The sequence below is a fragment of the Lindgomyces ingoldianus genome (assembly GCF_010093535.1).
Source record: "Lindgomyces ingoldianus strain ATCC 200398 unplaced genomic scaffold BDR25scaffold_6, whole genome shotgun sequence".
Taxonomy (NCBI): Eukaryota; Fungi; Ascomycota; class Dothideomycetes; order Pleosporales; family Lindgomycetaceae; genus Lindgomyces; species Lindgomyces ingoldianus.
Window position 1 is genome coordinate 1,814,033 of NW_022985167.1, and position 26,794 is coordinate 1,840,826.

A 26,794-nucleotide genomic window follows, 5' to 3' on the forward strand; every position below is an offset into this window, starting at 1 on the left:
GACTCTAACACCCTTTTCTTCATCTGCGATTCCTTTAAGCCAGCGGATCTCCACTCCGCAATTTATTCCATTCCCTCTTGAAGGGCTTGATACAGTTTTGGTTGACCGGTTTTAATTCAGAGATTAGTTTCGTGTGCTAGTGGCAGGACTCTCCGGGTTCTACACAGCAGCTTACTTAACATGCTCTTTCTCTTGACTGCTTCGGCTTTTGCTCCTAGGGGCAGGTTGGGCTTATGAAGGTGTTTAATGGCGTGTATGGTATCAGATTTAGACGGACAGTGGCTGAGGTTTCAATGCCATCCCTCAGAAATCCACACCTTCACCAGCATATTATTCAAATAATCTGACCTATGGTCGGAATGCGTACATTGTTTAAGCGAGCTACAAAGTGCGAATGGGTATCAATTTCTTAACCTGGGTTTACAAGAGAACAGAATCACAGGGTGTAGAGAAGGATCTCGGGGAAAATATCGTAGGTGCAGGTGGGGAGGCCGGCCAAAGAGCCCTCCTTCGCAGAGATAATCAGAACTTTCCTGAGAGCTTCCAAAAACTACGAGCGTGGAGCCCGCATATTCGCCTTCACGCGCTCTAGCAACTCGGCTGTCGTGGCTAGAGGTGAGGGATGGAGGTTTCGCTGCTGGTGTTAGGATAGCTGAAATTGTGCGATAGGAGAGGAGGAACGCACATTTCGGAGCCAGCGGGAACATTCTTCGTGGGACCAGTTTTCCGGATCTGCAGGGGAGGTTAATGAGATGGATGGAAGTGGATTGAGCGTGGTGGGAGTGACGTTGTAGTGATATGGGTGCAGGGTGATGGGGTCACCTGCTTTCTGCACGAGTAACCCCAAGCACAGATAGAACAGAAAAGGAGATGCACAACTGGCTTGACCGCTGATATTTAGTAGGTGAAACTGAGGGTATAGTATAACAGTAAACAAGGAAATAATTAGCATACCACCAGTAGGATCCTGCGAAGGGAAAATATCGCCGCCCCAAATGCTCCATGCAGCTACTCCGGTTATGATCGCCGCGAAGGCGAAGAAGGGAGCCTGTTAGAGTATTAGTATGAGATTTGGTTTTTCTGGTGGGGATAAATAAAAGACGAACCTTCAGATGGGTTGCGCGATCGATTGGGGTTGGCATTTTGGAGTGTTTGGACGTTGGGTTTTGGCGGCGAGAATAGAGGTAGTCGTAAGATAGAGGTTTTAGGTCGAGTTGAATATAGCTTTGTAACGACTAGAGAACTAAGAGTAGGGAGAGAATGTAGGAGTGCGTTGATAGCAATATATTCACTTCCACAAGGCAACAATCCAATCCAGGCTTTGAACAACTGTCCATCTTCCACTCCACATGCCACTCCACATGCCAAAAGCTGCCTGCGCCACCCAAAAAGTCGTCACCCCATGCAGCCAAGCGCACCACCAGCCTTCAAGCGGTCCGTGCACATCCGCAAGCGAATTTCCTCACCACAACAAATTTGGCCTGTCGCTGGTTGACGATTCACGACCCACGACAGACGACGAGTTGAGACAGTTCCCACGACCGCCATCATGCCTTCCGAAGTCTCCGATATCAAGCAATTCATTGAGATTTGCAGGCGCAAGGATGCTAAATGTACGTACTGCACTCGCAACACCGTGTCTCAACCCACCCGGTCGACTGCACTTCGACTGAGGGTTGTGCGTTTCGCTCTAATTGCTTGGGCAAAGTTGCAATTTCCGCGCATTATCTCCATGAGATCCTGAGGGGCCGGAGGATTGTTTAGGAATTGGGGTTTAGGGACACGAGAACTGACGAAATTTCCACAGCGGCCCGCATAAAGAAGAACCAGAAGACCAACAACATCAAGTTCAAAGTCCGATGCCACCGCTTCATCTACACGCTCGTGCTCAAGGATACCGATAAGGCTGAGAAGCTGAAGCAGAGTCTACCGCCAGGTATGGTTAACCCCTGGAGCCTCCCTGGCACGTTTTCGATGCACAATGGGTTTGGAGGGTGTGAGTGTGGGATTGGGCGTTGGGTGGATTGGTATGTGTGAAGACACGGGCTAATGGTGTTGAATAGGGCTTACGATCACGGATGTCGGTGGGAAGAATCCTAAGGGCAAGCGGTCGTCATAAACGAAGCGGAGAGGGTGATGTGGAAGGCTACACACGAGGTATAGCAGAATGGAGGGATGATGCATGATGGAAAGAAGGGTGGATGGGCGTCTCGTCGGGTTGTTTCTCTCAATCAGTCAGTCCGCCAGTCAGTAAATGACTGGCATAATGGCATCTCCCTGTTTGAGGGAGAGCCATGGAATGGAAAATCTGCACTTCACGTGGTTTAGAGAGAGTTGTACTCAGGGATGATATTATTAACTGATGACATTAATGATCTCTAGGTGTTTCGGTGCAACAACATTCTTATGGCTAGCAAGTACTCCTTCAGCCAACATCTAAATGTACCTTTGGATCCAATAGTACCGCCCTAACGTCCGCCTTCTTGAGGTCTGAGAAACGCGACAAGGAAACAGCATCATCATTCTAATATATCGGCACCGTCGCATCTAGATCCACAAGCCCAATTGACCACCCCCTGCTTCGTATCCATCATGATCACCAACAGGATCTTCACCTCCGAGACCAAAGTTAGGTATTTTCGGCAACATGTGTCAGCATCAGGTTTACAATCTTTTGTAGTGTTCCGGGTGTCTTTCAGCCCGCAAACGAGGGTGTTGCCGGAACTGTACATATAATGTCCAAACCCAAAGTCCTCCGGATTAGAAGCATGTACATACTGCGGCTCCGACATCCACTTTTTCTTCAGTGGCATCGCAGAGGAAGTACGGTTGGTAGCGCACAACGGGCCTGGTGGTGCATGCTACGCTAGCATAACGGGTTCGCGAATCCCGGGAATACAGCACCAGCCTTCGAAGAAGTCAAGGGTGTAGACTTAATAAAGAATCATATCCCTTTCCTAAATATGTTTCTGTGTGTGGTTTCGACAAGATGGGAATACCACTCTGCAGGTTGGCTTCGGCTTCCTCAGGAGTGGGCGACATGGGCATGCAAGTCGAGATGTGGGTGCCTGTGTACATCGCCAGCAGGATGGGTGACTGCAAGTGTGCCGATTACGCCGGCTTCGAAATGAACGTAGTGGCCGACGGGGAGGAATTGAGGATCGCGAAAATACCCGAGCCGGACTAGGGGAGCATTGCAGGTGCGATGTATGATGAGAAGGGAGGCAATTATGTCGGAGGGACTGAAGGAGTCGGAAAGGCCCAGTTTAGTCTCTTTGGCCAGCGGGTGAGGCGCGGGCATGGATGATCTCTTGTTTGGGGGTTGTTTGTTTCAGGGTCGAAGGACAGATGTTTCAGGGTGATGGTGCTGACATGCTGGCGTGGGGTCCGCATGTTGTTTGTCTATGTGTAGGTGATTACTTGAGCTGGATTTGGAATTTGACGGTAATGAGGGCGAATTGTTCTCCCGGTACAGGTCTGCGGTCGAGGAGGACTTGGACTTTAGCGGAGAGGAGAGTGGACTGTTTTCCTTGTGCAAATGTTCCCTGGAGCTGAACTCTTCCTTTGGTTTACGATCCGGAGTAAAGCAATGGTAAAGCGGGAGACAGGAAAACAAAGCGAAGAAAAGAAAACGAATTTCATCAAGCCTATCGACAGCCATGCCAATAATAAGGCTACTCCTCGGCAGGGAGGCAGAAAGGAATAGAGGAAGCAGAGCCACAAAGGCTCTAGATGGGATTTATTCACATCTTGTTCGGCTGAGCTGATCACAATACGCGTCGTCCTCGGATTGAGCTCGGACAAACAAGTAAGACGGAAGGAACAACCGGAGCCTGTGGTTCGTGGTTCGTGGTTCGTGGTTCGTTGAGATAGAGGGCTGAGAGGGTTTTGGGGCCTAGTGTTCCGAAACTTCCGCGTGCGGAAGAGAGAGAGAATATCTTGAACGGTGGGTCAGAAAGCCACAGGAGGCTGGTGCAGGAGCGAAGCTTATCCCTGTCGCCTGTTCCAATGCCAAGGTCGATTATTTGGGAGTGCAGCCGACAAGCTTCGCCATAAGAACACCTGGCGCTTGGAGAGCTTGCCGCGACCTCCATTCTACTTCTCATTTAAATAGAAGAGTAATCGTTTGCTTTCTTGTGATTTTCTTTCCTTGCTGTGGATAGTTTAGGTACTCTTCCTTGCCCGTCCGCTGAAGAAGCGTGGGCATATACTCGCGCGACACATTCACCCTCCGTAGGAAACCCCCCTAGCTCCATCCGCGCTCTTGTGCCTGCAAAACGCCGCAATTCGCGCTGTTGAAACCAGCAACGCTGTAATATCGGCGGATAACTACGCTATCGAAGCCTCGACGCAGGCTATAAAGGACCTCGACATGTCGTTCGCCGTGCCTAGGAACCTGCCCAATTTCGAGAACGCGCAGCGCAGATTCGAAGATAATGTTTGGGGAAAGTTTACGGGAAACGAGAAAGGCCTGCCAATGTATAAGGATAAACCCGCGAATTACGGAGCGAAAAGGGGATCCGGGATGTGGTTGAGGCGGAAGAGAAATATTGGGCTCGTGGCGTTGGTGGTGTTTGGACTGTTTTATTGGCTTGGGTGGTTAGGCGGGGCGGCCACTGAAGGGGTGGAGCAGGGAAAGAAGGCTGGAGGTGGAAGTGGGGGTGGGAGTAGTGGGAGCTGGAGTATATTACCTGGGGCAAAGAAGGGCAAGGTCGATTGGGAGAAGAGGAGAGAGAGTGTGAAGGATGCGTTTCTGCTCAGTTGGAAGGGCTATCAGGAGCATGGGTGGGGTACGTTGATGCATACGGATCGGATAAATGGAGATGCTAACAATGGCAGGATTCGACGAATACCACCCTGTCTCCCAAAAAGGGCGATTCATGGCAGAGCCCGGTGGTCTCGGTTGGATCATCGTAGATGCACTGGATACAATGATGTTGATGAATCTCACTAAAGAGCTGAAACATGCTCGGGAGTGGGTGTCTACAACCCTATCGTACGATAAACAACAGGATGTAAACACGTTTGAGACTACGATAAGAATGCTGGGAGGTCTGTTATCGGCGCACTATCTACAAGAAATTCTTCCAGGGATGAAACCCGAGAGCGCGAATGAGGAAGATCTCTATTTGGAGAAGGCAACAGATCTTGCAGACAGGTTGATGGGGGCCTATGAATCGCCGTCAGGAGTGCCGTGGGCGAGCGTTATTCTGAAGACGGGGAAAGGCGAAGCTTCTCACGCAGATGGAGGAGCTTCATCGACGGCAGAAGCGACAAGCCTGCAATTGGAGATGAAATACCTCGCCTACCTCACCGGAGAGTCTCATTATTGGGAGAAGGCCGAGAAGGTCATAAAAGTTGTTGACAACAACGGCGCTAGGGACGGTTTGGTGCCCATCTTTATCTACGCCGACAGGGGCGAGTTCCGAGGCAGCGAGATTCGTCTCGGCAGTCGAGGAGACTCGTACTATGAATACTTAATCAAACAGTACTACCAGACGCAGAAACAGGAACCAATCTACCTCGATATGTGGAACGAGGCTCTTGCAGGTGTAAAGAAACACCTCATCACATACTCCAAGGACAGCCATTTCACCGTTCTCGCTGAGCGACCCGCTGGCCTGGATGGTCATCTCCACCCCAAGATGGATCACCTAGTGTGCTTCATGCCGGGAACAATAGCCCTATCCGCAACCGGCGGCCTGAATCTCACCGAAGCGAAGAAACTCCCAACCTGGGGCAAACAGCAAGAAGAAGACATGTTGCTTGCGCGCGAACTTATGAAAACATGCATGGGCATGTACCGCGTCACTGCCACTGGCCTTGCCCCTGAAATCACGCACTTTGAGATCTACGACCCTCCCAAAATGATGCGGCAGGAGATTCTCCCCTCGCTTGGCGATATTTCCGTTGAAGATGGAGACTGGAAAACGGATTATATCATCAAGCCTGCGGATTCGCATAACCTGCAACGACCGGAGACCGTCGAGAGTCTCTTCTATATGTGGCGGATCACGGGCGAAGATATGTATAGAGAGTGGGGATGGGACATGTTCGAAAGCTTTGTGAAGCACACGATCATTGAGAACGGAGGCGGTTTCACAAGTATCGATGACGTTACTGTTGTCCCACCACCGAGCAGGGATAATATGGAGAGTTTTTGGCTGGTTAGTAGCCCCTTCCATATCGCCAACGTATTTCCGAGGCAAGCAAGCAAGCAAGCAAGCTTAAAGATAATACTAACTTGGTTCAAGGCGGAAACTCTCAAATACTTCTACCTCCTCTTCGGCCCCAATGATATCCTTCCACTCGACCAGATCGTACTTAATACGGAAGCACACCCTTTCCCGAGATTCGATCCGTCGAAGAAGAGGTTTAAGACGGGGTGGAAAAGGATTCCAAGGGATGGGAAGGGAGGGTTGGTTAGAGAGAAGGGGGGGGTTAGCTCTGTGTAGATGGTTTGTATTTATGATTCCCCAGGAAATTAGTAGGGCGCATCTTTGGCGCTGGAGTTGGAGAATATAGGTGGACTTGACATGTATCGTAATATATCAAGCTGTGGCACTGCTGTCACGTGTGCCTTACCTTCTCTAGCTAGGTGGACCAACTTCGTTTAACAGCTAAAAACACTCAGGCTTAAGAGATATGGACACATGCGTAGATGGAAACCCTTGAGGAAATACGGATGTGCCATGTTCCACGGCCGGGATATCGAATAGGACGGGACCTTACGAAGAAAGGGCAGCCTTCAGGATATACACCTGACGGACTGCACACTTCACCACTGGAGCATAAAACTCCCGTATCGCCCACACTCCTATCCCACCGTTTCCCCCCATATTTCTCTTCTCAAATCCACCTGTCTGTACGTTCAAACCGCTGTTTAACCAATCGATTTCGTCCGCTTCATTTTTTCAGCCTCGTTGCCCCTCTAGTCATTCAAACGCCCTTTTCAACACCCTGCATCGCCGACCACCAATCACGATCATGAGCGACAACGTCCCTCTCGACGCGCAGCAAAGCATTAGTGCTGTATTGGACCACTTCGGCTGGGATTCTTATTGGGATTTATATCTGCAGGCTGACGTGGAGCCTGCAGGAGGGTGAGTAAAAAAAAGTTTCGCGCTAACAAAAGGGCAATTGATTAGCTTTTGTCCCGTATCGATTGGCCGCACTGCCCTCAATGACGAGACGCCCTCATCTGCCTTTTGGCTCCTGCACGATAGCCAACAGGCTCCACAACTTCTTAGCAGCCCGCTTGGCAGTTTTGAAGCAGGTCAATCCAGCCGAGAGCCTCCTCAACATACCGGCCTCCCTGGAATGGTTGGGGAACCATTTCAGCACTCTAGAATGAATGTGATCCCCCCCAGTCTATGTGATGGTTTTGCCGATGAACCGAACCATATCGCACAGCCAAGATTCTGGATTTCCGAAAGGGAACGTGGTCAAGCTACCACGAACGCGCTGAATCTGACTTGCGCCCAATTCTCTTTGTTGGTCTCCCAACAGAGTGATAGTGGTTCTTGTAGTGCAATTAGTGGCTCCTTCCCTTGGATTATCCAGTAAGTCTGAGCTCTCCTGGCGCAGATAATGAGCTAACCAGAAGCGTTTTTCCATAGACCTGGCCTCTCCGTTCCCAGGGCATCTAACATCGACCTTCTAAAGTGTTCCTTCCCTAACTACAAGAACAAGACTAAGTTCAAACGAGCTATAGACTTGAAGCGTCACGAGAAGAAACATTCCAGAAGTGAAAGATATGAATGCACTGCTGTAAGTTGCAACCGCAAAGGACTCAGGGGTTTCTATAGACCAGACAAGCTTAAAGCCCATGATAAGGTTGGACATGACCGTGACTCTCTTTTCCATTGCCCTGTTTCCGGGTGCCGATACCATCAGAATGCGATTGAGCGCGATTTGTTCGAAATTAATGTGGAATTTCATCATCGCACGCTTTCAAATCAAACAGGATCTCCACTCCACAAACAGCTCCACAAACAGCTCCTAAACTTGGACTCTAGGGAATTTTATACGCCGTATAGCAACGTCTCCTCCCCGTTCTCGAGGTGCCGCTCGCCTGTCTTGAACAGCTTACACTACCTCGACGGTATGCAATCACACCTCATACGTGACCACGACCAGGCCGTGAGGAAATTAAACAAGACGATGATCTCCGAAAGAGGATATGATGCTGATACAGGAGCTATTATTTGCCCTCTTTGCAAAGGAGTCTTCGCTAAGCGTTCACAATTTGTCACTCACTGCCTCGCCTATTACTTCCAGCTTGGGCAAGAAGCTATCTGCCAACTCGAGAACGGCATACTCCCGACGTGGAACCTCCAGCTTATCTTGATGAATCTCGATATAGTCCATAGCGGTTTCTTTGAACATCGCCGGGTATTCTTAGGCCTCTGGCCTTTTTTTCAATGCACCATTTTCTTCGATGATCTTCGGACAACCTAGCTTGGAATCTCTCCCATAGTTCTCTACCAATGATAAGGGAGCTCGGTCTGCTATCTTCGGAAACCCTTCCTTTCGAGTGCCCAATCTTTCATTTGTTGTGTTTCATATGAAGACATTCGCTCATTGCACCGCTCTAGCTAAAGGCAGGGGTACGCTAAATTTTGGTTTCTTCTGGTTTCGAATTTCTCGTCCGACACTCCTTCAATCATTTCCCCCCCACTAGGTCTCTTTCTTTCGAACCTCACGCATCTTTATTCGTTGTTGAGATTAAGGGTAGCGTTCTGACTTGTTTCTATTGTCGCGCGTGCATTTTTATCGACCTATATGTATTCTTCTGCTGTGTGTGGTAGGAGGTTGACCCCTTGCGCCTTGCAACATGTTTGTTAGATAGAATCCATGCACTTGCTTAGGATCCAATTTCGCAATATACATCTTCCAATGCTGCCGTAACGAGTGAGTGCTGAATTAGTTTGTTACCACATTTGTCTCCCATCAACACATGATAATGCTATACTTCGGAAGTTTCCTAACTACATCAACACGGTGTAAGGAAAGGCGGACTCCAACATTAGGCTCTCGCATTACCCGTGCCCCTCTCTTATCGCCTTTGATTATAGGGAATATATAATATACATATTGAACCTGTCTACCTACACCTTCACTTATCTCTTCCCCATGTAGAACTTCATTCCAAGATTCCTTAAACTACTTGTAATCAAAGGTGGTATAGTCACTAGAGAATCCGACTCTCCCTCAAACGCAGCTGCAATGTAGTGAACGAAAGCCTCAAAACCTTCGCTTACTACTTAAGGCCTGTAATTTGTTATAGTGCAAGAGTACACTTCCCTGTCACAATTTGAACTCACAAGGGTGTAGCGGGAGCCAGTTAGCCCCACTCTCCCGGCTAGCAGTAGCAACTCTCAATCCTAGAATACGTTTGCTAGTGCTAGACATAAATTAAAGGAGCGCTAGAACAGGCTCGTAGCTCTGAAGGTTAGCGCTTGCGCCATGTGATAGTCTTATTATAGTTGAGGATTTAATAAAATAGTACGGCTATATATATGCGCTTTGTTCGAAAACTCTTCCTTGTGTGTAACTTTGAAGCTTGTTACGATAAGGAGGCTCAACGGCATTAGTCGTGTACCTACTAAGCCAAGGCCCAAATCTGCCTTGCATCTGCCAATAAGAGCCAATATCGAGAGGTTGAGAGGGGTAGTGCATCAGGCCGTGTCCGTGTCCGTCGTCCCTGGCGCCTATGCCAAGGAAACGAGGCTGTGACTTTGACATCAGACATCAGACCCGCAGTCTTCGTAGCGATGCGAACTTATTCATGATTCTGCTAGCTCAATATTCCTGTCGACTTGTTCATTGCCATGCCAGATCCACTCTCGATAGCTGCGAGCTCTTTCGCCGTTGTCGGCGTTGCCGACTTCGTGTTACGAGCAAGCATCGAGTGTTGTCGATTCCTTTCCGAGATTAAAGATGCGCCAGATGAAATTAGCAGACTACAAATAAGTATCAAGGAGAACAAGCAACTCGTCAATGCCTTGAAAACCCACCTAAACGATCTGCGAGACCCTGCGTCATTGATATCCTTCTCCGCCGTTGAATTGAATCAAGCATTTGATGGGTTCAATACGTCTGTCAGAGCTTTGAAACGCGAGCTGAACAATCTACTAGGTTTGGAGAAAAGACACAACGGGGTCGATAAAACGTGGGGAAGAGTCAAGTGGCTCCTTGATGAGCGGAAAGTCCGCAAATCACTAGAAAAGTTAGAATGGTCGAAGTCGACGTTGAGCGTGTCCCTGTCGCTCGTTGAAGGGTTTGTTGATTCACTCACCATTCACTTATTAGCTCCACTCGTGCTGACTTTTGCATTTTATGAACAGGAGACGATCTGCCATTAGCCAGAAGGTGTTAGAGAATGTGGTCCAGCAAAACTTTCAACGAATCACATCAACGATGAGTATGCAACTACAAGAGCTGTCAGTAGTAAGAGACGGTGAAGAGAAAATGCTGGGAGAGCAAGAAAATATCAGGCTTCAATCAACGCAGCAACTCAAAAAGATAGGTCTGATACGGAAAGACCAACTCAAAGCCAGTCGGATTGATCAAATGGAGCATGCTAAGACCAGAGGAATTATTACAGAAGGCCACCGGAAAGTCATGAATGCCATCTCCAAGCTTCAGGACTCACGAACCACCCTTTCTAAAGCTCCTATCATAGCAAGAAAGACCAACCGCGAGATCTACTTCATTGGGGAACGTCGAGAATCCATTTTAACTCCCCTCCTCCTTATGAAAGATCATGTCCGATGGGCTGTTCTTCATGTTGCCTCCTGTCATGCCGAGAGGATCTCGCCGAAGCATCTATTTTGGCTACGGTCGGAATTCGATAGTCTTATATCGTCGGCGACTCAAGAAGCTGCCGCCATCTGTCCAGGCTCTACAGCCATGCCATTTGATCAATGGAACTATTCTACAGGGTCGACTCCATTTTCCGACACAGGTGTACCCCTAGGCGCTCCCATTTCTAGAGATGATTTTGAGGATGAAGGCCATTCAAGAGCAACGATAATAGGACATCATGGAACAGCTCATCGGAGACGATTTCGTTTCGATCATCAGGTCTTCTCATCTAGCTCCCCCGCTGGGCAGCTTCATATGACGGTCCCTCTTATTTCTAACGTTCCAAATGTTACCTACAATATGGATGAAGCGCGCCTTTCGTTCATTCCATCTATTGGAATTTGTTCCACCTCAATCGATGCTCGTTTCGTCAAATCCATGAATTATGGGCCAGAACCGAGACTGTACGTACAGCTCAACGCTTTTCGCCTTGTCGAAGACTTGGGTCTACACAGGACACTTTTTTGTAATGGCACCCTTGAAGAAATTGATGCCGCCTTTCGAAGTGGAATTGTATCTCCGTATGATCGAACTGAAACAGGGGAAATCGCATCTCTCCGGGTGAGTTCTCTACGACCACTAGTTTAATTATAAGTAAGGTTGCTTGTTGTTGACCTTGTTTCCTACAGTATGCAGCCAGATATATTCGTCCGGAGGTGCTACAATATCTTGACAATCAAGGGGTAGGGCCTGTGGCCCTGAAGTAAGTATTTTCAAACAAGTCAAATAAAAGCTAACAGATGCCAGTGGGGAACTAGACGCTCTGGATGGACTCTGGGACGGTATCCAAGGCTTATGTTCTGAAATGTCTTCTATTGAATTATTTTACCAGACGCTCTCTTACTTCGATGAAAAAACGACAACATTCAACTCATCTCACTCCGAATCTCTGTTACACGCGGTATGTTGGCATCCAGAACTAAGTTTCCCAGAGAAGTACATACGGGTGGTAAGGACATGGATGGAATTTCTGATACGAAATGGCTACGATTTTGAGGTACGCGATAAATGGGGCAGGACACCATTACTTGATCACGTGATGGGGATAGGAGGAAGAAGTCTGGCAACCGTTCGTCTTCTTCTAGAATTTGGCGTGAATTTGGATGCGGCTGATTTAGACGGGCGCAACGCCATACATGCTGCAATGTACTCTAACATTAGGTTGGGTGAACGTATGTTACCCGAGGTTCTTGAAGAAATGCTCAGCTTATTGATCGAAGCCGGAGTTGATCTTCACCACCGCGATAAATGGGGAGATACCCCATCATATAGCGCTCGATACGATCACAAATGCTGGGCTGCGTGGTGCAGAGCATTGGAACGAAATGGAAGGAAGATTGATGAAGTTGTCCAGGAGGATGAGGAATTGTGGCTTCTGGAGGAAAGCAGTGAAGAGGAAGACAGCGATGAGGAAGATAGCGATGAGAAAGATAGCGATAAAAAAGACAGCAATAAGGAAGACAGCGATGAGGAAGACAGCGATGAGGAAGATGGCGATTAGGAAGACAGTGATCATGAAGACAGTCGTCAAGAAGATAAAATAGAGGAAAAAAGTAAAACAGAAAAATTCAAGAAATAAGTCAAGGAAAAGAAAGCAAAGATGAAGAAGGTGGTGAAGACAAAACCATCTCAGGAGATAGGAATGAACTAGAGTAGTAAACGAAGCAGCATAGCTCTATCTTATCTTATCAACTTTAATGCAATGCTAGGTACTCTCTTGTACTAAGCAAAGGAAGTGCATAAAGTAGTTGCGGTTTACTAGACATAAAAGGTGGGATGCGAAGACTTTCACTCGCGAGTGCAGCCACTTTCGAAGGGAACGGGAAGACATTTTCTCTTGCGGCTGGATAAGCCTCGCCGCTTCACTGGACTGAAGACTTCCAGACGAGTCTAAATTAACTACGTTCCCGGCTCTATTTCCTACCCTCTTTCCCCTCTCCGTTCACTACTTCTTCGAAAGCCTTCGCCCATCATCCAGCCTTCCGTTTTCGTCTCGCTGACTTTCCAAACCCTGTCGCCCTTCCGCTGAACTCAATCAACCTCTGCCATTCTCAGGTGAATCGCTGCCAGACTCGGAATTGTTTTTCGTTTCCCCTCTATATCAGTCGCATCTGCTGTGAAGGTGGTGACTACTTTTTTAGGCTTCTTTATCGTTGAGCGCCTGGGCCGCTGAATTCCATTAATTGTAGGCGCTGTCTGCCAAGCCTGGTTATTAATCTTCGCTTCCACTGGAGCTGCAAGCCCACGTGATGGTTATCGCTGCATCCATACTCATCATATTGTTCGCCATGACCTGGGGCCTTTTCTCATGGGTGGTTATAGGGGAAACGGTTCCGCTCAGAACACAGGCGAAGCAGGCGTCTCTTGCAGCAGAATTTAACGGGTTAAGTAAGATCCGTGGTATTCCTAGTCGGCGTTTTCTTGTTTGAGACCAAGTCGCTGTCTCTCGAGAATGTAGACGCCATGTACTCCGGTCTAATACTCAAGCCATGGAAAAGAAACGGATGGGTGCCAGTTAGATATACTGATAAGAACACGCAATCTTGTGTACTAGAATTGACAACCTTCAATTCTGGATGGGGTGGGGTATCGGCATGGAGGGATCCTTGATCGGTTCGAGAAGGGCACTGAGAGTAGCCGTGATAGTGAGGCGCATCTCATGTACCTCTCACCCCTGCCCATCCGGACCACATAGATCAAGCCGGAAACGATAAATAAGTGTAAGTAGTAGGTAGGGAAGGTTTCCTTGTCAAAGTGCCCTTCGTTCATGATGAGAGGCTAATTTGGGGTAGTTCTTCAATATAATAGGGCGAATCAAGGCCATAGAAAAGAAGGGTATGGTCGAGAACATATTGTAAATACATATTGAGCAAAAATCTGAAAAGAATTTGATGAAATGCGATGAACAGGTGCAGGTTGAAACCCCAGCGGCGATCCGGAAGCCAAAAACTCGTCGCTGCTAAAAATAGTCCAAACCTATAGAACGCCCGTGGCGCAGCAACAGTGGCTGTCATTCGTACGCGCACACGTCAGCCCAGCCAATGCAGCGCACGGATCTGGTGATCGCCAGGGATAAACATTGAACATCTTCCTGCCAACTTTCAGCCTCTCTGTAACCTAACTATCTCATCAACCACTTCACGCGCTCGTTAAAGCACGCATATTACTTTAACGGCATCGACATGGCTCCGGTAGTGCCTCTGCCCGATCGTCGCGATCTCGCGAAGCTCGCTAGACGGGCTCTTGTCACAGCCGGCCCCGCACTAGCGCAGCCGCATCTGCATCACCTTTCGCGTCGTGGGTTGTCAGTAAATCACACCCAGGGCGTGACGCTGGGGGTTATTGCGGCGTATGTTGTTATTATTGCGTTGCTTTGGAATCTACCGTATGTGCGATGGGTGTTGTGGCCGTTTAAGGTGAGTTTCGTCAAGAAGGCCGAAAATTGATATATGTCTTGGCATTCGACTGACCAAGAGAACAGATGCTGGTCATCGCGTTTCATGAATTTGGACATGCTATCACGGCGTGTTGTACTGGTGGGCGAGTGGAGTCTATTTCCTTGGATCCACATGAGGGCGGCGTGACACATATGCGAGGTGGCATCCAGGCTATTACTCTTCCTGCCGGCTACCTCGGATCTTCTCTCGTCGGAGCACTACTCACGTTCTGTGGATTCAATATTGTCGCTAGCAAGATCGCGAGTATTACCCTAGGAGTCTGCTTTTTGTTGACCCTATGGTGGGCGCGAAAGGATTGGCTCACCATCGTCACCATTCTTCTCGCCGTCGGTTTGCTTGTCGCATGTTGGTTCATCAAGCACGCCGAACCGCTTCGATTCGTCGTCGTACGTACCCTCAACCGGTCCCCTACTCTCCCTTCTAACAGCCACATCTAGCTCTTCATCGGTGTTATGTCCTCCCTCTACAGCGTTTGGGATATCTGTGACGATCTCATCTTGCGAAAAGTCAACTCGTCAGATGCAAGCGTCTTCGCCAAGCGCTACGGAGGCTCTTCTCAGTGTTGGGGTATTATTTGGTCGTTGATCTCGCTATTCTTGATGATTTGTGGGATTTTGGCGGGCTTGGCGGCGTTTAAGCAGAGTTTTCAGCAGCAGGAGGATGATTCAAAGCATATTATCCCTACGGTTAAGATGCTTTTGAAGGTTTAAGATTGAATTGGTGGGATCCATTTGGTTGGGCTGGACTTGGGGCAATGGCTAATGGTATACCCTTTTCCTTAATATTACTCCGAGAATGAAGTGCTCATTCCGTCCCTTCAACGAATATACTACTAATCCAACCGACCTAGGTCTGAATTGAAGACCTGTTCTTAGACTTCTCATGATATATTCCTCTGAAAACTGTTCGGCTGATCGCCAAATCCCGCGGAAATGCGATAAACACCGCTAGATGAAACATTTTAGAAAGGATTGATTAAAATATGTTCTCCTAGCGTCTTAGGGCACAGTCATCCCTTCTGGCCATCCTCACAAGAACCGGCACATCGCAACGGAAGCAGTGGATACTACCACACTCAGCTTCAAAGAAAGGCCAAACCACTGTGTCAGCTGTAGCATGTGCTACATTGTTTGTCTTCGTCATATTGGACCGCTCCTTCAATTGACATGTTGTGGCTCTGTAAATCGCCTCCTCGGACATGAGAGCCCCAGTTCTCTTTAATAGCCTTTTAGCAACCTCAGCTGTCTCAGTCTTCCCAGCACCCTTGTATGTCTTAGATACCTTGTTCATCATCAGAGCGCAGATAATCTCGAAACACTTGTCTGTCTAGGCGCGCCTATCTTTGCTCGCTCTCAATTAGTCCACGTATTCTTGGAGACCGCCTGTGACCCCCTGCGGACACACTTTTCCTCATGAATCTGATTTCAAGTCTCTTTCTGCATTGTTTTTTCTGTATTAAGTGTTGTTTGCAGACGCTCTTCTCTTGCTCTGCGCGGACTAGCTCCGATTTGCTCACGGAAAGGGTGTTCTAGACTGTCTTCAACTTAGAACCTGTTGTCTTGTAGTGGCTTTTCGCAGTGCCTAGTTGTCTCTTCCTCTTGTTCTGCCCTTCTTACTCAGTGGCAAGTCTTTTCTGGGCTAAGGCCATGGTCTTCGGTCGATGCTTTTGGAAGAGGTTGCTAACTGGAGAGGAAGATTAAGTAGAATTGCAATGCTAGAGATGGTGCTAAAGCACCTTTGGGAACTCTGGATCGAGCTTTGCGGTTTTCCATCTAGGAGCTTCGGTCCTGTTTGGCTCTGCTAGGCGCTTTGCTGGTGGTGCTATCGCGGGGTTTTGGAGCTTGTTAGAGTGAGTATGGGAGTAAGAGGACTGAAGAGTTAGAGGTGTTTCTTTTTTTTTTAGGGGGGGAAGACTTAGAACTTACTTAAGCCTCGAATTACCCTTATTAGAAGTGGCTGACGTGCGCTCGGCGAAGAGATAAAGGAGGAGTTGAAGGATTATGCCTGGCCTATCTGAAATGTTTGTAGTTACAGAGATCTCAAAGCTCTAGTTACCTGATACTACTTTCAACCACGCTGCCTAAAGATAGTGGTGGCCTTAGGTCACATGACGGGTTCACCTAGTACTATATAAACCCGTAGTTGCCCTCTAGCAATAAAATCCAGCTCCTCGTGCCTTAAGGTCTGGAAACGGTTAATCATCTCGAGGAAAGCGTACAAGGGATCAAAATACAGGAGCATGAGCACAAACATGACAAAGCTCCGGCGCTCAAAGACTGCCAGGTCTGTGTCGAAACTAAGATAAAGAAGTAGATTAGTTGACGCCCATCACAATTAGCCTCTACGCGTCCATTTCATCGCATTGGCATCGACCTTATTCAACTCTGCCCCGCAGGCCAGCGCTGCTACAATGGAGATCTATACAGCCTTCATACAGTAGATGAGTATACCAAATGGCATGAGACACAGCTGCTCCACCATGAATCGGAGTATATCTGGCACTAGTACGGCGGACGATTTATGGTGGAGCAGGTATACTCATCTACTGCATGAAGGCCGTATAGATCTCCATTGTAGCAGCGCTGGCCTGTGGGGCAGAGTTGAATGAGGTCGATGCCAATGCGATGAAATGGACGCGTAGAGGCTGATTGTGATGGGCGTCAACTGATCTACTTCTTTATCTTAGTTTCGACACAGACCTGGCAGTCTTTGAGCACCGGAGTTTTGTCATGTTTGTGCTCAAGCTCCTGTATTTGATCCCTTGTACACTCTGCTCGAGATGATTGACCGTCTCCATACCTGGGTGACCCATGAGCTTGTGAGCTCTGTAACTGAAAATATGAAATGAACTAGCAGTCTAACTGGCGTTAAGAAACATTCTAAATCTCCGCGCAACATGACAGATTCTAACGCTAATAGGTACGTAGACGCAACCGTATGTTAACGCTGTTTCAGATGGACGCTTCTAGTATGAAGATTTAAGGGCAAGTAAGTTAGGATTTTGTAATGACCTTTTATTTTCCCTGCTTAAAAAGAGTAATTATCACCGACACTATACCATTCCTAGCCTGGACTTAAGAATTGCCCAGGTACATAAATGCCTAATCTTTACGCTAGTTTGCTTCTTGCCAGTCCCACTAAGTATTTCAGTCGTAGAAAGGTCCTCGCTGTATGGCTTTAAAGCCTCGATGCGTGAACCGAACTTATTATGCAAGGAGCTCAAGACCTATTTAATCACGGTCGGATTGCTTTTGTGCATGTTATTCATATCTGGAGACGAGATTAAGTAGAGAGCATGATAGCACTCGTAGGTGTTGCTATGGTTTGCCTTCTCTGTGGTGAGGGAACGTTTAGTGTCTCCTTTGGCTTTTAGCCTAACCTCTACGCTCTTGGTGAGGGTATCCTTAATATTCTTGTATTCCTTCGCGTTGAGTTGTCCCATTTTGAGTTATAGCTTTGTTACCCCATGAGCTTCCTTCTTGATAGCAAGCTTACGCTTCACCTTATAGATGGATACCGGACGATTTTTTACAATTAGGTCTCTAACCTAAGATACAAATGAGCAAAACAAATTGAAATGACTCTAGGGTTTTACGTACCGCTTGGAATTCTAGATTAAGTTTCAATTTCTTAGCATCTAGAGGCCTGTTCAAGTTGGGTTCGGCCTTGCGCTTCTTTAGAGTCGACATCGTGGAATTGCGAACTATACAATGCTGGCCCACTTACGATATCGAGTCTAAATTGTTAATGGGGTGGTAGATTAAGATAAGAGTGAAGAAGTAAAAGGAAGAGATCTTGTTAAGGTATGCGAATTGACGGCCAGATCAAACTAAATAGATATTTAAAGCGATATCTAGGGTTATAACTATAGCCTTACGAAGGCATAAGTTATAAGAGGAGTTATGTATTTTAGATTAAGGGTCTAAGGAGTTATATCATTGATATAGTAATAATAGATGCTAAGCCTAAGGTTGATTAGGTAGCCTATTGTAGAGCCTTCCGGATTACACATTCTTTTGATGATTTTAACTCCTCGACTGCGAATGTCGATCGGCTGGCTGCTGCCCTTCGGAGAATGTGATTATTCAATGATTGTGATGGATCAAGCCTCCGGATGACTGCGGCTTCCATCAGTGCTTGGCACCGACAGGGGCGGCGGTCTACCCGCAGGTGATCAGTACCTGCAAGTGCTTAAAAAGGGGTATGCTAATCGTTAGAGCAGCACTATGAAAATCTCCACTCTAATTAAGTTTGATAATTACAGCCTTTGAGACATTTTCCCTAAGGACACGGGTATTAAATTATTGTGTGGGCACCAGTTTCGGTACCTCAATGCATCCTCTTGGCACCTGAAACTACCCCTTTAGGTAAGGCCTTACCTGAGTAGGCTTAGGTTTATGCCTGAGGGAGCTTGAGCCAGTGCCTGCACGTGCTCTACCTGCCGATTCCGAACACTGGCTTCCACAAAGGGACTTAACGTAAAGAATGCCGGTGATAATGTTGGACTTGAATTATTTCTGAAAGGAGCGACTATCCAGCACTATAGAATAAAAGCCACAAAACGACTAACGACATTGAAACATTTGGCAGAATTTTTTGTGAGGGAACCCTGGCGGAAGAGCCTTCCGCAAGCTGATTGTCTGCAAGGGCGAACGTACGAATGTCCAGTACCTTCTAGCATTAACAGAGCACCCGAAACTTTCCTCCACCAGCATCTACATATCCCAACACTGATAGCTACTAATTTGATCATTAGATGCTCCATTTCCAAGCCTGGAGAGATCCGGAACCCCCGGAAAGACGGTATCGAAGTGGCGCGATCCACTATTGTCCACACAACCGCGATCACTGAAAGAAAGTTAGCAGCCCATACAAAACATCAATGAATTTCTAGAAAGAACTAACAAGAAGAAGCGGCAGTATGCTCCCTGATCTGGACCCACGGAAGAGACTTTATCCTCCAAGTCGAGGCCGAGTGGAACTACAGAGAAAATGCCGTGTCAGTGGCACTCCATTGCTACACCAGCGCTGTGAACATACCGCAGACTCCCGCTGGTGCCACAATATGCACACAAAGGCTGCCGTCCTGGGGGAAGTTTGCATTCACGCCTGTATAGCAAATATCGCATTAGCGTGTTGTGCATCAGTGGTCTGGTTTGGGATAACACTGACAGAGATAGACGCCGTGGTTAGCTCGCTTTTCGAGACCATCTCTTTTCTCGACGGTGCGAGGATAATCGAACTTAGTAACCTTGGTGGCAGTAATTCCAGCCGGGTACTCCGACTCAGGCAGCGCAACCGAAGAGACAAGGGGAGCGAGAACGCTCAGGGTGAATGCGATGATTGAGGCCTTCATGTTGCTTTCGAGGGGATGATTGACTAATAGGAGGGTTTGATTGAATATCAGACTGTGTTGCTATGCTTCGAGGATATCGATTCGTGAAGTAGGCATGGTCCCTCTTTATACCATCGAGCTCGACCTCCATGATCCCATTACACCCGATGTTGGGACTTTGCAGAACTCCTTTTTCGCCAACATTCAACGCCTCTAGCCGTGAGATCACGCAACATGAACAATGGACCTGCCTAATTGAACCCCCTGTCTCCCATTTGGATATAACAGACTTCCTAGCGATTCCACGGACGAACTGTTCAGAAACCATGGATCAGTGCTCGAGTCTATTGAACGAGTTATCAAGCTCCACTTGGGGGAAATGTGCATGAACAAGAAGTTTCCCTACGATTAGTAAACGGCCAGAAGAGGTAATTTTAACCAGGTCCCAATACATCTTTAAGCTCAATTCTCGCCATGATGATGGTCAAATTTGCTGGGCCCATCAGCAAAATCACGATTTTCCGCCAAATTCGGTTGCACAGAGAAGTTCTCTGCTGGATTTTGAGTAACGATGGACTGGTTCGTCTCAACTCGCATATGGGTCGGGCAGATGCTACTCAGTTCTCTGTACGTAGAATTAACACAGAGAAGAAATTTTGGTGCAATCTTTCATGGGCCCTCCCGTTATTGGTAGCGACCTGCTCTTCATTAAAAAACCAGCCGCATACGAGATCAGGTGAATCAGAACTCGGCATACTAAAGAGGATGACCATTCCGATCGCATCCGACCGATAATCGCCCCTGTTCAACGTCTTTGACTGAAGTGACCTGAGCATTAAATGGCCTTACTAGTTGCATGGTCTTATTTGATTATTAGGTGACAGCTGATTAACTCGTACGAAAGTTAGACAAGAACGGCCTAGTATGACCGTATGGCTTATACGAGCGGTTGTGTAACAAAGAAAGAGTGCGCCAAGCTTCTGTCAGCAAAATATTACTGCTAAATCTGGGGCGTGATAATTGACTGTACGAATATGAAGAGTGTTTGGGTAGTGGGGATGGTATTACTTTAAAGTATTGCATAATTAGAACCATTAAAGTTGGTCTGAATGGATGTAGAGAGAGTCACTCTAGTATGTAGAATATACTATTCCTATTTTGTCGCATCAGTGACCCATGCTTCAAGAGGAAACCTGATAAATAATTGCCTCTGTGAGGCTGATTAATCAGAGGAAATCTTCTTCCGACACAGACCCTCTATTCTGGCAGAAATAAAGTGTCGGGTTGGACACCGCCTACAAGTTATGCCAGTCAGAATGGCTGGAATGCACTTCAGAATTTAAGGCTCTCATTTAAACAAGGATATTGCGGTATAACTCTCTGAGCGTCGGCAACGCCGAAGCCGATATATTGACTTAGGACCACGCCTAGGATTCAGATTTATGGCAGCGCGGATTCATATCATGCAAGGAGACTAGTATCCAAACAAGCTTATGCCATGCAGAAAGCTCGCTCTAGTACTTCTCTCCTCGCTGATTTAGAACGCAGTAATGCGACACCGCCACTATAAAAAGGATCATGTAGACTCACGCATCACACAATCCGATGCACGGTAAAGCTACAGGAGGGGACATGGACATCTCAGGGGGAAGAAGGGGATGGGCGTCATATGAGGGGGGAAAGGACATCAAAGCCAGTTCATAGGTGAAACCTATGCAAGGGTTAGAGATTCCAGAAATACTGTTCAGCTATGGGAAAGGCGGGAAGTAGAGGAAAACCTACATAGGAACGGAGATGCTCACTCAATATCGAAGAGAGGCACAGACTAGATAAGCTAGACCGCCAACGGACAGCAAAGTCCTATTTTCCGCACAAAACAGCTAGAAAATTAGAGGGAGCTAGGCAGTGAAGCAGTTGCTGAATAGCAAGGAGAGGGGAAATGTTGCACAGATGCAGTTGAGAGTCTAATAGGAAAAAAGAGCTGTGATCTATAGAAAGAGAAGATACAGAAGTGAGAGTAAACTAGTAGGGGAAGCATAATTTTAATTAATAAGGTTAGAGCACAAGATAGATACTATGTTTTTCTATAAGTGTATAACGTACACAGGCGAGTTGCTTACACACCTAAGTTACTTACTTTTACTAAGACTCTACTAAACTACTCTTTTTACACTAATGCATTTCTAATAACACTACTTAGATATGCTAAAAGAACATTAGATATAGCTTACACTTTAGGCATTTAAATAAAACATAACACTTTTAAAAGAATATACTATAGCTATATATAAAGTTTCTTAAAAATAATAAATAACTAATATACTAAATAACTTTTATAAACTATTTTTATAGCTAACTTGTAAAAGCTAAGTAATAATAAAAAGTAAGTAATTATTAAGCATATACTTAAGCTATATAGGTAAGAATTTTTTTTTAGCTAGTAGTTATAGCTAATATAGCTAATTCTTTACATGCTAAGTATAATCTAGGCTATATTAGCATAAACTAGCTAATTATGTTTATAAAGTGTTATCTAAAGCTTAAAGTAAAGTTTTAAGTATAAGTATAGTTAGTAACTATCTAGCTTATTATAAAGCTTATTTTATTAAAGTTATATATATTATTATTTTAGATGCTATACTTAGCTTTAATATTCTTAATAAGGCTAAACTAGCTTTCAATTACTTTAAAATTTTTATAAAAAGCTTTTATATAGTTATAGTTATACTTAAACTTTACTTTAAGCTTTAAATAACACTTTATAAATATACTAGGCTAGTTTATGCTAATATAGCCTAAATTATACTTAGTGTATAAAAAATTAGCTATATTAGCTATAAATACTATCTAAGAGGAAAATTCTTATGCATATAGCTTAAGTATAGTCTTAATAATTACCTACTTCTTGTTATTACTTAGCTTTTATAAGTTAGCTATAGAATTAGCTTATAAAAGTTATCTAGTGCTATAGTTATTTATTATTTTTTAAAAAACTTTATATATAGCTATAGCATGTTTCTTTAAAAGTTTTATGTTTTATTTAAAAGCTTAAAGTGTAAGCAATATCTAATGTTCTTTTAGCACATCTAAGTAGTGTTATTAAGAATACATTAGTATAAGAAAAGTAGTTTAGTAGGGTCTTAGCAAAAGTAAGCAACTTAGGTGTGTAAGTAACTTGCCTGTAAAGTACGTTATATAGGTTTAGATTAAAATTAAGTAATTTTATAAAAACAAATGTACTAATTAGAGTACTTTAAATTCTAAAAGCTATTGTTGCTGTCTTAAGTTTAACTAGCAGCATCTATAACAGAGCTATAAATTCTACTAGGACTAGTGAGCTACTATTCTATCTAGGCTTATCTTCTGTAATTAAGACTCTGAACGTGTTGCTAAACCTCTTAATACTTGTAGAAATTGTCCTAAACAATAACTAAATCACAGAGAATATGTTTTGCCATCTGCTAGATAGTGAACTAGACGACGACTGCACAACGCAATGAAGTATTGGAGAACTGATTTCTGTCAGCTTTATCCTAGTTATCACTCCTAAGCTCTCCCTTGGCACTTCTATTGTGACGCAAAGGACCGGAGGAATGTTCTTCCAACCCTTCAATCCTGCGGCGCTGAGTGAAGTGCTGGTCCGGGCAAAGCCAGGCGCAAAGGAATCTATGGAATGCACATTGTAAAGATGAAGGCACAAATAGCCGAACAGTATTCCAGGACAATGCCTGCGAAGGAACAAAAGAGATAAGGAGAACGAGATCAGGGACAGGGGCTAAGTTCTATGATCACGTGACGGGTCACATGACAGGTTCTGTAACTCTGTAGCTCTGCCTCATCACAGAGTCACAAACCCACCTTATATAGCAAGCCATAGGCTCCTAGATAGTCCTCATCATCAATCCACGGTACAGTTCTCCTGCATCTAGTTTCCTCACGGAAGATTACTATTGAGTCTTTGGCAGCACATTCTCACATAGGCAATCGATTGACGTTCACACCCATGTGACCAGTTACGACACCAAGGCCCTCATCTCTCACTAGAACCCGAACGAGGTCCACCCTGGGACCCCCACTACAACGGCGCACTTCCATATTTAATCTACATCAGCTCAGAGGTGACATTTTAGAGGAGGTAGATGAGCTCAATGAGTATGTAGAGATGACAACGAGACTACACGGCTCTTGAGGTAATAGTAAATTCATTTCAGACTATGCCCCTTACTAAGCGAAATGCATAGTTACAATCCAAGTGTACGAATTACCAGGCAGCACCTATAATTTTACCAGCTCCCCGAAGGAGTTGGCTTCTGGGAGCTAGACTTTGAAGCAGATTCAAAGATGGTCAACACCTGATTGTGCAACTTGGCAGCGCGCTCGGGGATAAGATACGCTGATGCATCGAATATGTTCCGGCTTGAGTTGGTCCTCGAACGGCTGTAGAAATCGCTACTACCCGCTGGGTCTTGGTCGGCCAAGCCATCTCATCGTGCACACCTCTACTCCATTTTCTGTCCCAAAACGCTCCTTGGCCGACTTGCTTACTTTCCCACTCTCGACGTCCATAGCTAGCAGAACTTCGATCCAGTCTACCTTGGCTGGATACCATTTGGGTCCAACCAGCCTCGCACCTGGGATGTGCGGTTCCAGCCATTCATCTGTTGTTCTGCTGTTTTCCGAAAAGCAGCCTCTTTGTCCTTCTCGACTGAGAACTTGATAACATTTGCCTTGTCGTTTGCTCGTTATACGCGGAAGTTCTTGATTATAGCTCTAGTGAGCCTCTCAGCATTTCGCATGCCTTGCTCGATGATTTGTTTGGCTGCATCCGTCGTGGTCACCTTCTCTGCCGTCTGTTCCTCCACCCGGCTGACATCAATCACTAATTGGCGATGTTCCTGGTTCGCATTGCCACCGCTTGTCGTGCGCGAGGAAGTCGTCCTTGGCCCTTCCGCTCCTCCGCTGGACGCAACCGATGCCCAGGACTGTGTCTGTGGGGGGGCGTGGATGGGGGAGATGCAAAGGACGCCAAGTTACGCCTGGAGAGAGAAAACCACCTCCTGGAGCTCCGCGTACTGATTTTGAAAGCGCTGTTGTTCCGACTTGATGTCCGCGAGATCATTCCGGACACTCTCAACGATGCTGCTCTGACTGGTGATGATACGGCTCTGCTGTGCTATCGTCTGGGTGAGACTAGCAATGAGCCGGCCCAATTCGTTAGAACAATCATCTCCTCCTTCGCGTTCAGGAAGACCAGGCCTTGCTGCCGTTGAGGATGGGGACAGTTCATGCTGTGGTGCCTGCGGTGCGGCTGGCTGGGTGGTTGGACGGGCGGTTTGCTGAGTAGCTTGCACATCGATGGTGTGCTCTTCGGTCTGCGCTGATCGTCGTGTGGCGGTTCGTGGCCTTAGCGACTGCCGGGCTTCCAGTACCTTCGCGCTCGGTTTGCTTGTGCGGCCTTTCGATGGTGCTCCTGGTTGGGCCGTAGAGGTTGGTGTTATGGGCACGCGTCTTGGAGAGGAGGCCGCCATCGGAGCCTCACGATTCTCGGGCGGTGCGCCAAACCGCACTACTCACCCTTTCCTGCACCCCCCTTGTACGCTCGCTTCGCCGCACCGACTTGGGACCCACTCTGTCCCGGCCCTCGCTTGTCTGATCTTATCCCAGGCTAGGGCAAAGTCCTTGCCTGTAACATTAAGATAAGCTATCTGCGCTAATATTCTTGGCAGCAGAGAGGCAGTATAGGAAGAGCCTTAAACCTGGGTCGGGTGAGCCGCCTGCTCATTACCCTCCCATGCATCATACTACTACGTTGGGAATAGCCCCTATCTTCGCTTCGAGGCAATTTGGGCCTACGTTGAACCAAGCAGTATTGTAATCTCCAAAATGCAGCCAATATTGTATCAAACTTTGCTCATCTTCCAAGCCACCATAGTCCTCGCCCATAACGGTAATCAATACACTTGTCTTGCTACACCGCAAATATCGACTACTGCAGAAACTGTCACTATTCCACCATTTCCGCATCAATGTGCCTGCCTCACAGAACCGAGAAAATTCAACTGGCAAATACTCGCTAAAATGACGGTTTCGGGGATTCTTGCTGCCATGCAAGAGCTACTTGCTTCGTGGATTGCCCATGACAAGGGCAAACACGGTAGCTACTATACCTCACGAGTACCTAAAACCGCTCTTTATGGACTGTTTATCAGTGCTCCGTTGGTTCAAGTTTTGGGTCCCCTAATTCGAATGAGCTTTCCTACATGCACAGACCTGAGATGCCACACTGTGACTACCTGGGCGGAAACCATGATTGTGAGTTTGTACCCCACACCCACCTCGTTTTAGTTTCCATCTCTCCGTTTCTAATCGGCATTCAGGTTCGGTTAGTCCAGGGTGCAACCTACCTAGTTGCAATAGCATTAATTGCCGGTGCTCGGACTTTCCACCAGGTCAGAGCATCAGTAAGGGCTGGCTTCATGTCCACCGTACGCGTTTATTGGTTTTGCTTGCCGTTCTGCTTGGGATTTGCTCAAGCTTTAATTGATGTAGGCTCCTGGCCGATCTTGTTCGAGTTTTTGGCATTTTTAATTGGTATATTCATCAATACGTCCGTCAAGAAGAAGAGACTTGCCGCTTTACGGCGGAAGAAGTTTGGGATTTCTGGGGAGAAGAGCGCTAATAAGAGGAGGAAGGTGAACAAAAAGGTGAGAGCGAGAGCAAGAACGACACCAAAACGGAGAGGATAGACCAGATAAAATCTCTTTCTCAGTTTGTATTCCGTTACGTGTACAAACAGAATGTTTTGTGCACTTTACTAGCTACCTTGTCATTACCATCAAGTGTTAGGTGCTTTTTGGAAGTGGATAAGCTCTGTTATCATAATATAAAGTCGCACCTTCTTAGATAGCCTTAGCTGTAGATAGGGTGATGCCTACACAGGCTATGGAATGGCACGATTGAAGTATGTCTGACTCCTTAATCTTGGATACTATTTCCTATATAGTCATATTGATATATTGCGATGAATCTCAAGGGTTCGACGTTATTGCAGGAATTAGTCTAATTCCCAAATAGATACCTTAGGAAGACAATTGTTAATAGTGAAGAGACACGGGTGTATTGCTTAATACGC

The 26,794-nt window shown here is 46.6% G+C and overlaps 12 protein-coding genes across 12 annotated transcripts; 6 read left to right on the plus strand and 6 right to left on the minus strand.

The window, feature by feature from the left end:
* Nucleotides 1–375: 375 nt before the first annotated feature.
* BDR25DRAFT_255515 (uncharacterized protein) lies at nt 376–1,340 on the minus strand. Its single transcript, XM_033686358.1, has 4 exons — nt 1,107–1,340; nt 955–1,048; nt 686–732; nt 376–634 (listed from the first exon to the last, which is right to left on the minus strand). Exons 1-4 carry the CDS (start codon nt 1,140–1,142, stop codon nt 551–553), a joined length of 261 nt encoding a protein of 86 aa, XP_033551822.1. The 5' UTR covers nt 1,143–1,340; the 3' UTR covers nt 376–550.
* A 157-nt stretch (nt 1,341–1,497) lies between these two features.
* Nucleotides 1,498–2,524, plus strand: BDR25DRAFT_255518 (ribosomal protein L38e). Its single transcript, XM_033686359.1, has 3 exons — nt 1,498–1,613; nt 1,808–1,936; nt 2,064–2,524. The coding sequence occupies exons 1-3, from the start codon at nt 1,550–1,552 to the stop codon at nt 2,117–2,119; spliced, it is 249 nt and encodes an 82-aa protein (XP_033551823.1). The 5' UTR covers nt 1,498–1,549; the 3' UTR covers nt 2,120–2,524.
* A 704-nt stretch (nt 2,525–3,228) lies between these two features.
* Nucleotides 3,229–3,661, minus strand: BDR25DRAFT_351472 (uncharacterized protein; the record flags this gene model as incomplete). Its single annotated transcript, XM_033694856.1, has 3 exons — nt 3,229–3,367; nt 3,421–3,499; nt 3,523–3,661. The coding sequence occupies 3 exons, from the start codon at nt 3,659–3,661 to the stop codon at nt 3,229–3,231; spliced, it is 357 nt and encodes a 118-aa protein (XP_033551824.1).
* Nucleotides 3,662–4,066: 405 nt separating this feature from the next.
* On the plus strand, nt 4,067–6,538 carry BDR25DRAFT_255522 (mannosyl-oligosaccharide 1,2-alpha-mannosidase). The gene is made up of 3 exons (XM_033686360.1): nt 4,067–4,790; nt 4,840–6,167; nt 6,255–6,538. The coding sequence occupies exons 1-3, from the start codon at nt 4,373–4,375 to the stop codon at nt 6,453–6,455; spliced, it is 1,947 nt and encodes a 648-aa protein (XP_033551825.1). The 5' UTR covers nt 4,067–4,372; the 3' UTR covers nt 6,456–6,538.
* Nucleotides 6,539–6,987: 449 nt separating this feature from the next.
* BDR25DRAFT_311366 (uncharacterized protein) lies at nt 6,988–8,039 on the plus strand (the record flags this gene model as incomplete). The annotated part of the gene is made up of 4 exons (XM_033691232.1): nt 6,988–7,103; nt 7,149–7,562; nt 7,641–7,770; nt 8,019–8,039. The coding sequence occupies 4 exons, from the start codon at nt 6,988–6,990 to the stop codon at nt 8,037–8,039; spliced, it is 681 nt and encodes a 226-aa protein (XP_033551826.1).
* Nucleotides 8,040–9,833: 1,794 nt separating this feature from the next.
* Nucleotides 9,834–12,269, plus strand: BDR25DRAFT_255524 (uncharacterized protein; the record flags this gene model as incomplete). The annotated part of the gene is made up of 5 exons (XM_033686361.1): nt 9,834–10,322; nt 10,372–11,382; nt 11,499–11,572; nt 11,617–11,805; nt 11,887–12,269. Coding segments are annotated over 5 exons (2,145 nt in total), but the record flags the coding sequence as incomplete, so codon positions are not given.
* A 1,089-nt stretch (nt 12,270–13,358) lies between these two features.
* BDR25DRAFT_113379 (uncharacterized protein) lies at nt 13,359–13,792 on the minus strand. Its single transcript, XM_033683612.1, has one exon. It carries the CDS (start codon nt 13,636–13,638, stop codon nt 13,420–13,422), a length of 219 nt encoding a protein of 72 aa, XP_033551828.1. The 5' UTR covers nt 13,639–13,792; the 3' UTR covers nt 13,359–13,419.
* A 201-nt stretch (nt 13,793–13,993) lies between these two features.
* BDR25DRAFT_340617 (uncharacterized protein) lies at nt 13,994–15,197 on the plus strand. Its single transcript, XM_033693523.1, has 3 exons — nt 13,994–14,285; nt 14,351–14,713; nt 14,765–15,197. The coding sequence occupies exons 1-3, from the start codon at nt 14,052–14,054 to the stop codon at nt 15,035–15,037; spliced, it is 870 nt and encodes a 289-aa protein (XP_033551829.1). The 5' UTR covers nt 13,994–14,051; the 3' UTR covers nt 15,038–15,197.
* BDR25DRAFT_351476 (uncharacterized protein) lies at nt 15,174–18,016 on the minus strand (the record flags this gene model as incomplete). The annotated part of the gene is made up of 21 exons (XM_033694857.1): nt 15,174–15,274; nt 15,335–15,518; nt 15,564–15,644; nt 15,693–15,719; nt 15,802–15,838; nt 15,879–15,908; nt 15,944–16,006; nt 16,073–16,197; nt 16,289–16,331; nt 16,435–16,603; nt 16,673–16,709; nt 16,763–16,796; nt 16,830–16,971; nt 17,023–17,087; nt 17,116–17,206; nt 17,262–17,292; nt 17,375–17,400; nt 17,466–17,511; nt 17,566–17,748; nt 17,791–17,829; nt 17,897–18,016. The coding sequence occupies 21 exons, from the start codon at nt 18,014–18,016 to the stop codon at nt 15,174–15,176; spliced, it is 1,674 nt and encodes a 557-aa protein (XP_033551830.1).
* A 1,026-nt stretch (nt 18,017–19,042) lies between these two features.
* BDR25DRAFT_311369 (uncharacterized protein) lies at nt 19,043–19,683 on the minus strand (the record flags this gene model as incomplete). The annotated part of the gene is made up of 4 exons (XM_033691233.1): nt 19,043–19,175; nt 19,233–19,308; nt 19,368–19,436; nt 19,500–19,683. 4 exons carry the CDS (start codon nt 19,681–19,683, stop codon nt 19,043–19,045), a joined length of 462 nt encoding a protein of 153 aa, XP_033551831.1.
* A 4,721-nt stretch (nt 19,684–24,404) lies between these two features.
* BDR25DRAFT_311370 (uncharacterized protein) lies at nt 24,405–25,190 on the minus strand (the record flags this gene model as incomplete). The annotated part of the gene is made up of 2 exons (XM_033691234.1): nt 24,405–24,621; nt 24,736–25,190. 2 exons carry the CDS (start codon nt 25,188–25,190, stop codon nt 24,405–24,407), a joined length of 672 nt encoding a protein of 223 aa, XP_033551832.1.
* Nucleotides 25,191–25,448: 258 nt separating this feature from the next.
* On the plus strand, nt 25,449–26,529 carry BDR25DRAFT_340620 (uncharacterized protein; the record flags this gene model as incomplete). Its single annotated transcript, XM_033693524.1, has 3 exons — nt 25,449–25,974; nt 26,040–26,366; nt 26,509–26,529. Exons 1-3 carry the CDS (start codon nt 25,546–25,548, stop codon nt 26,527–26,529), a joined length of 777 nt encoding a protein of 258 aa, XP_033551833.1. The 5' UTR covers nt 25,449–25,545.
* Between the last annotated feature and the right edge of the window lie 265 nt (nt 26,530–26,794).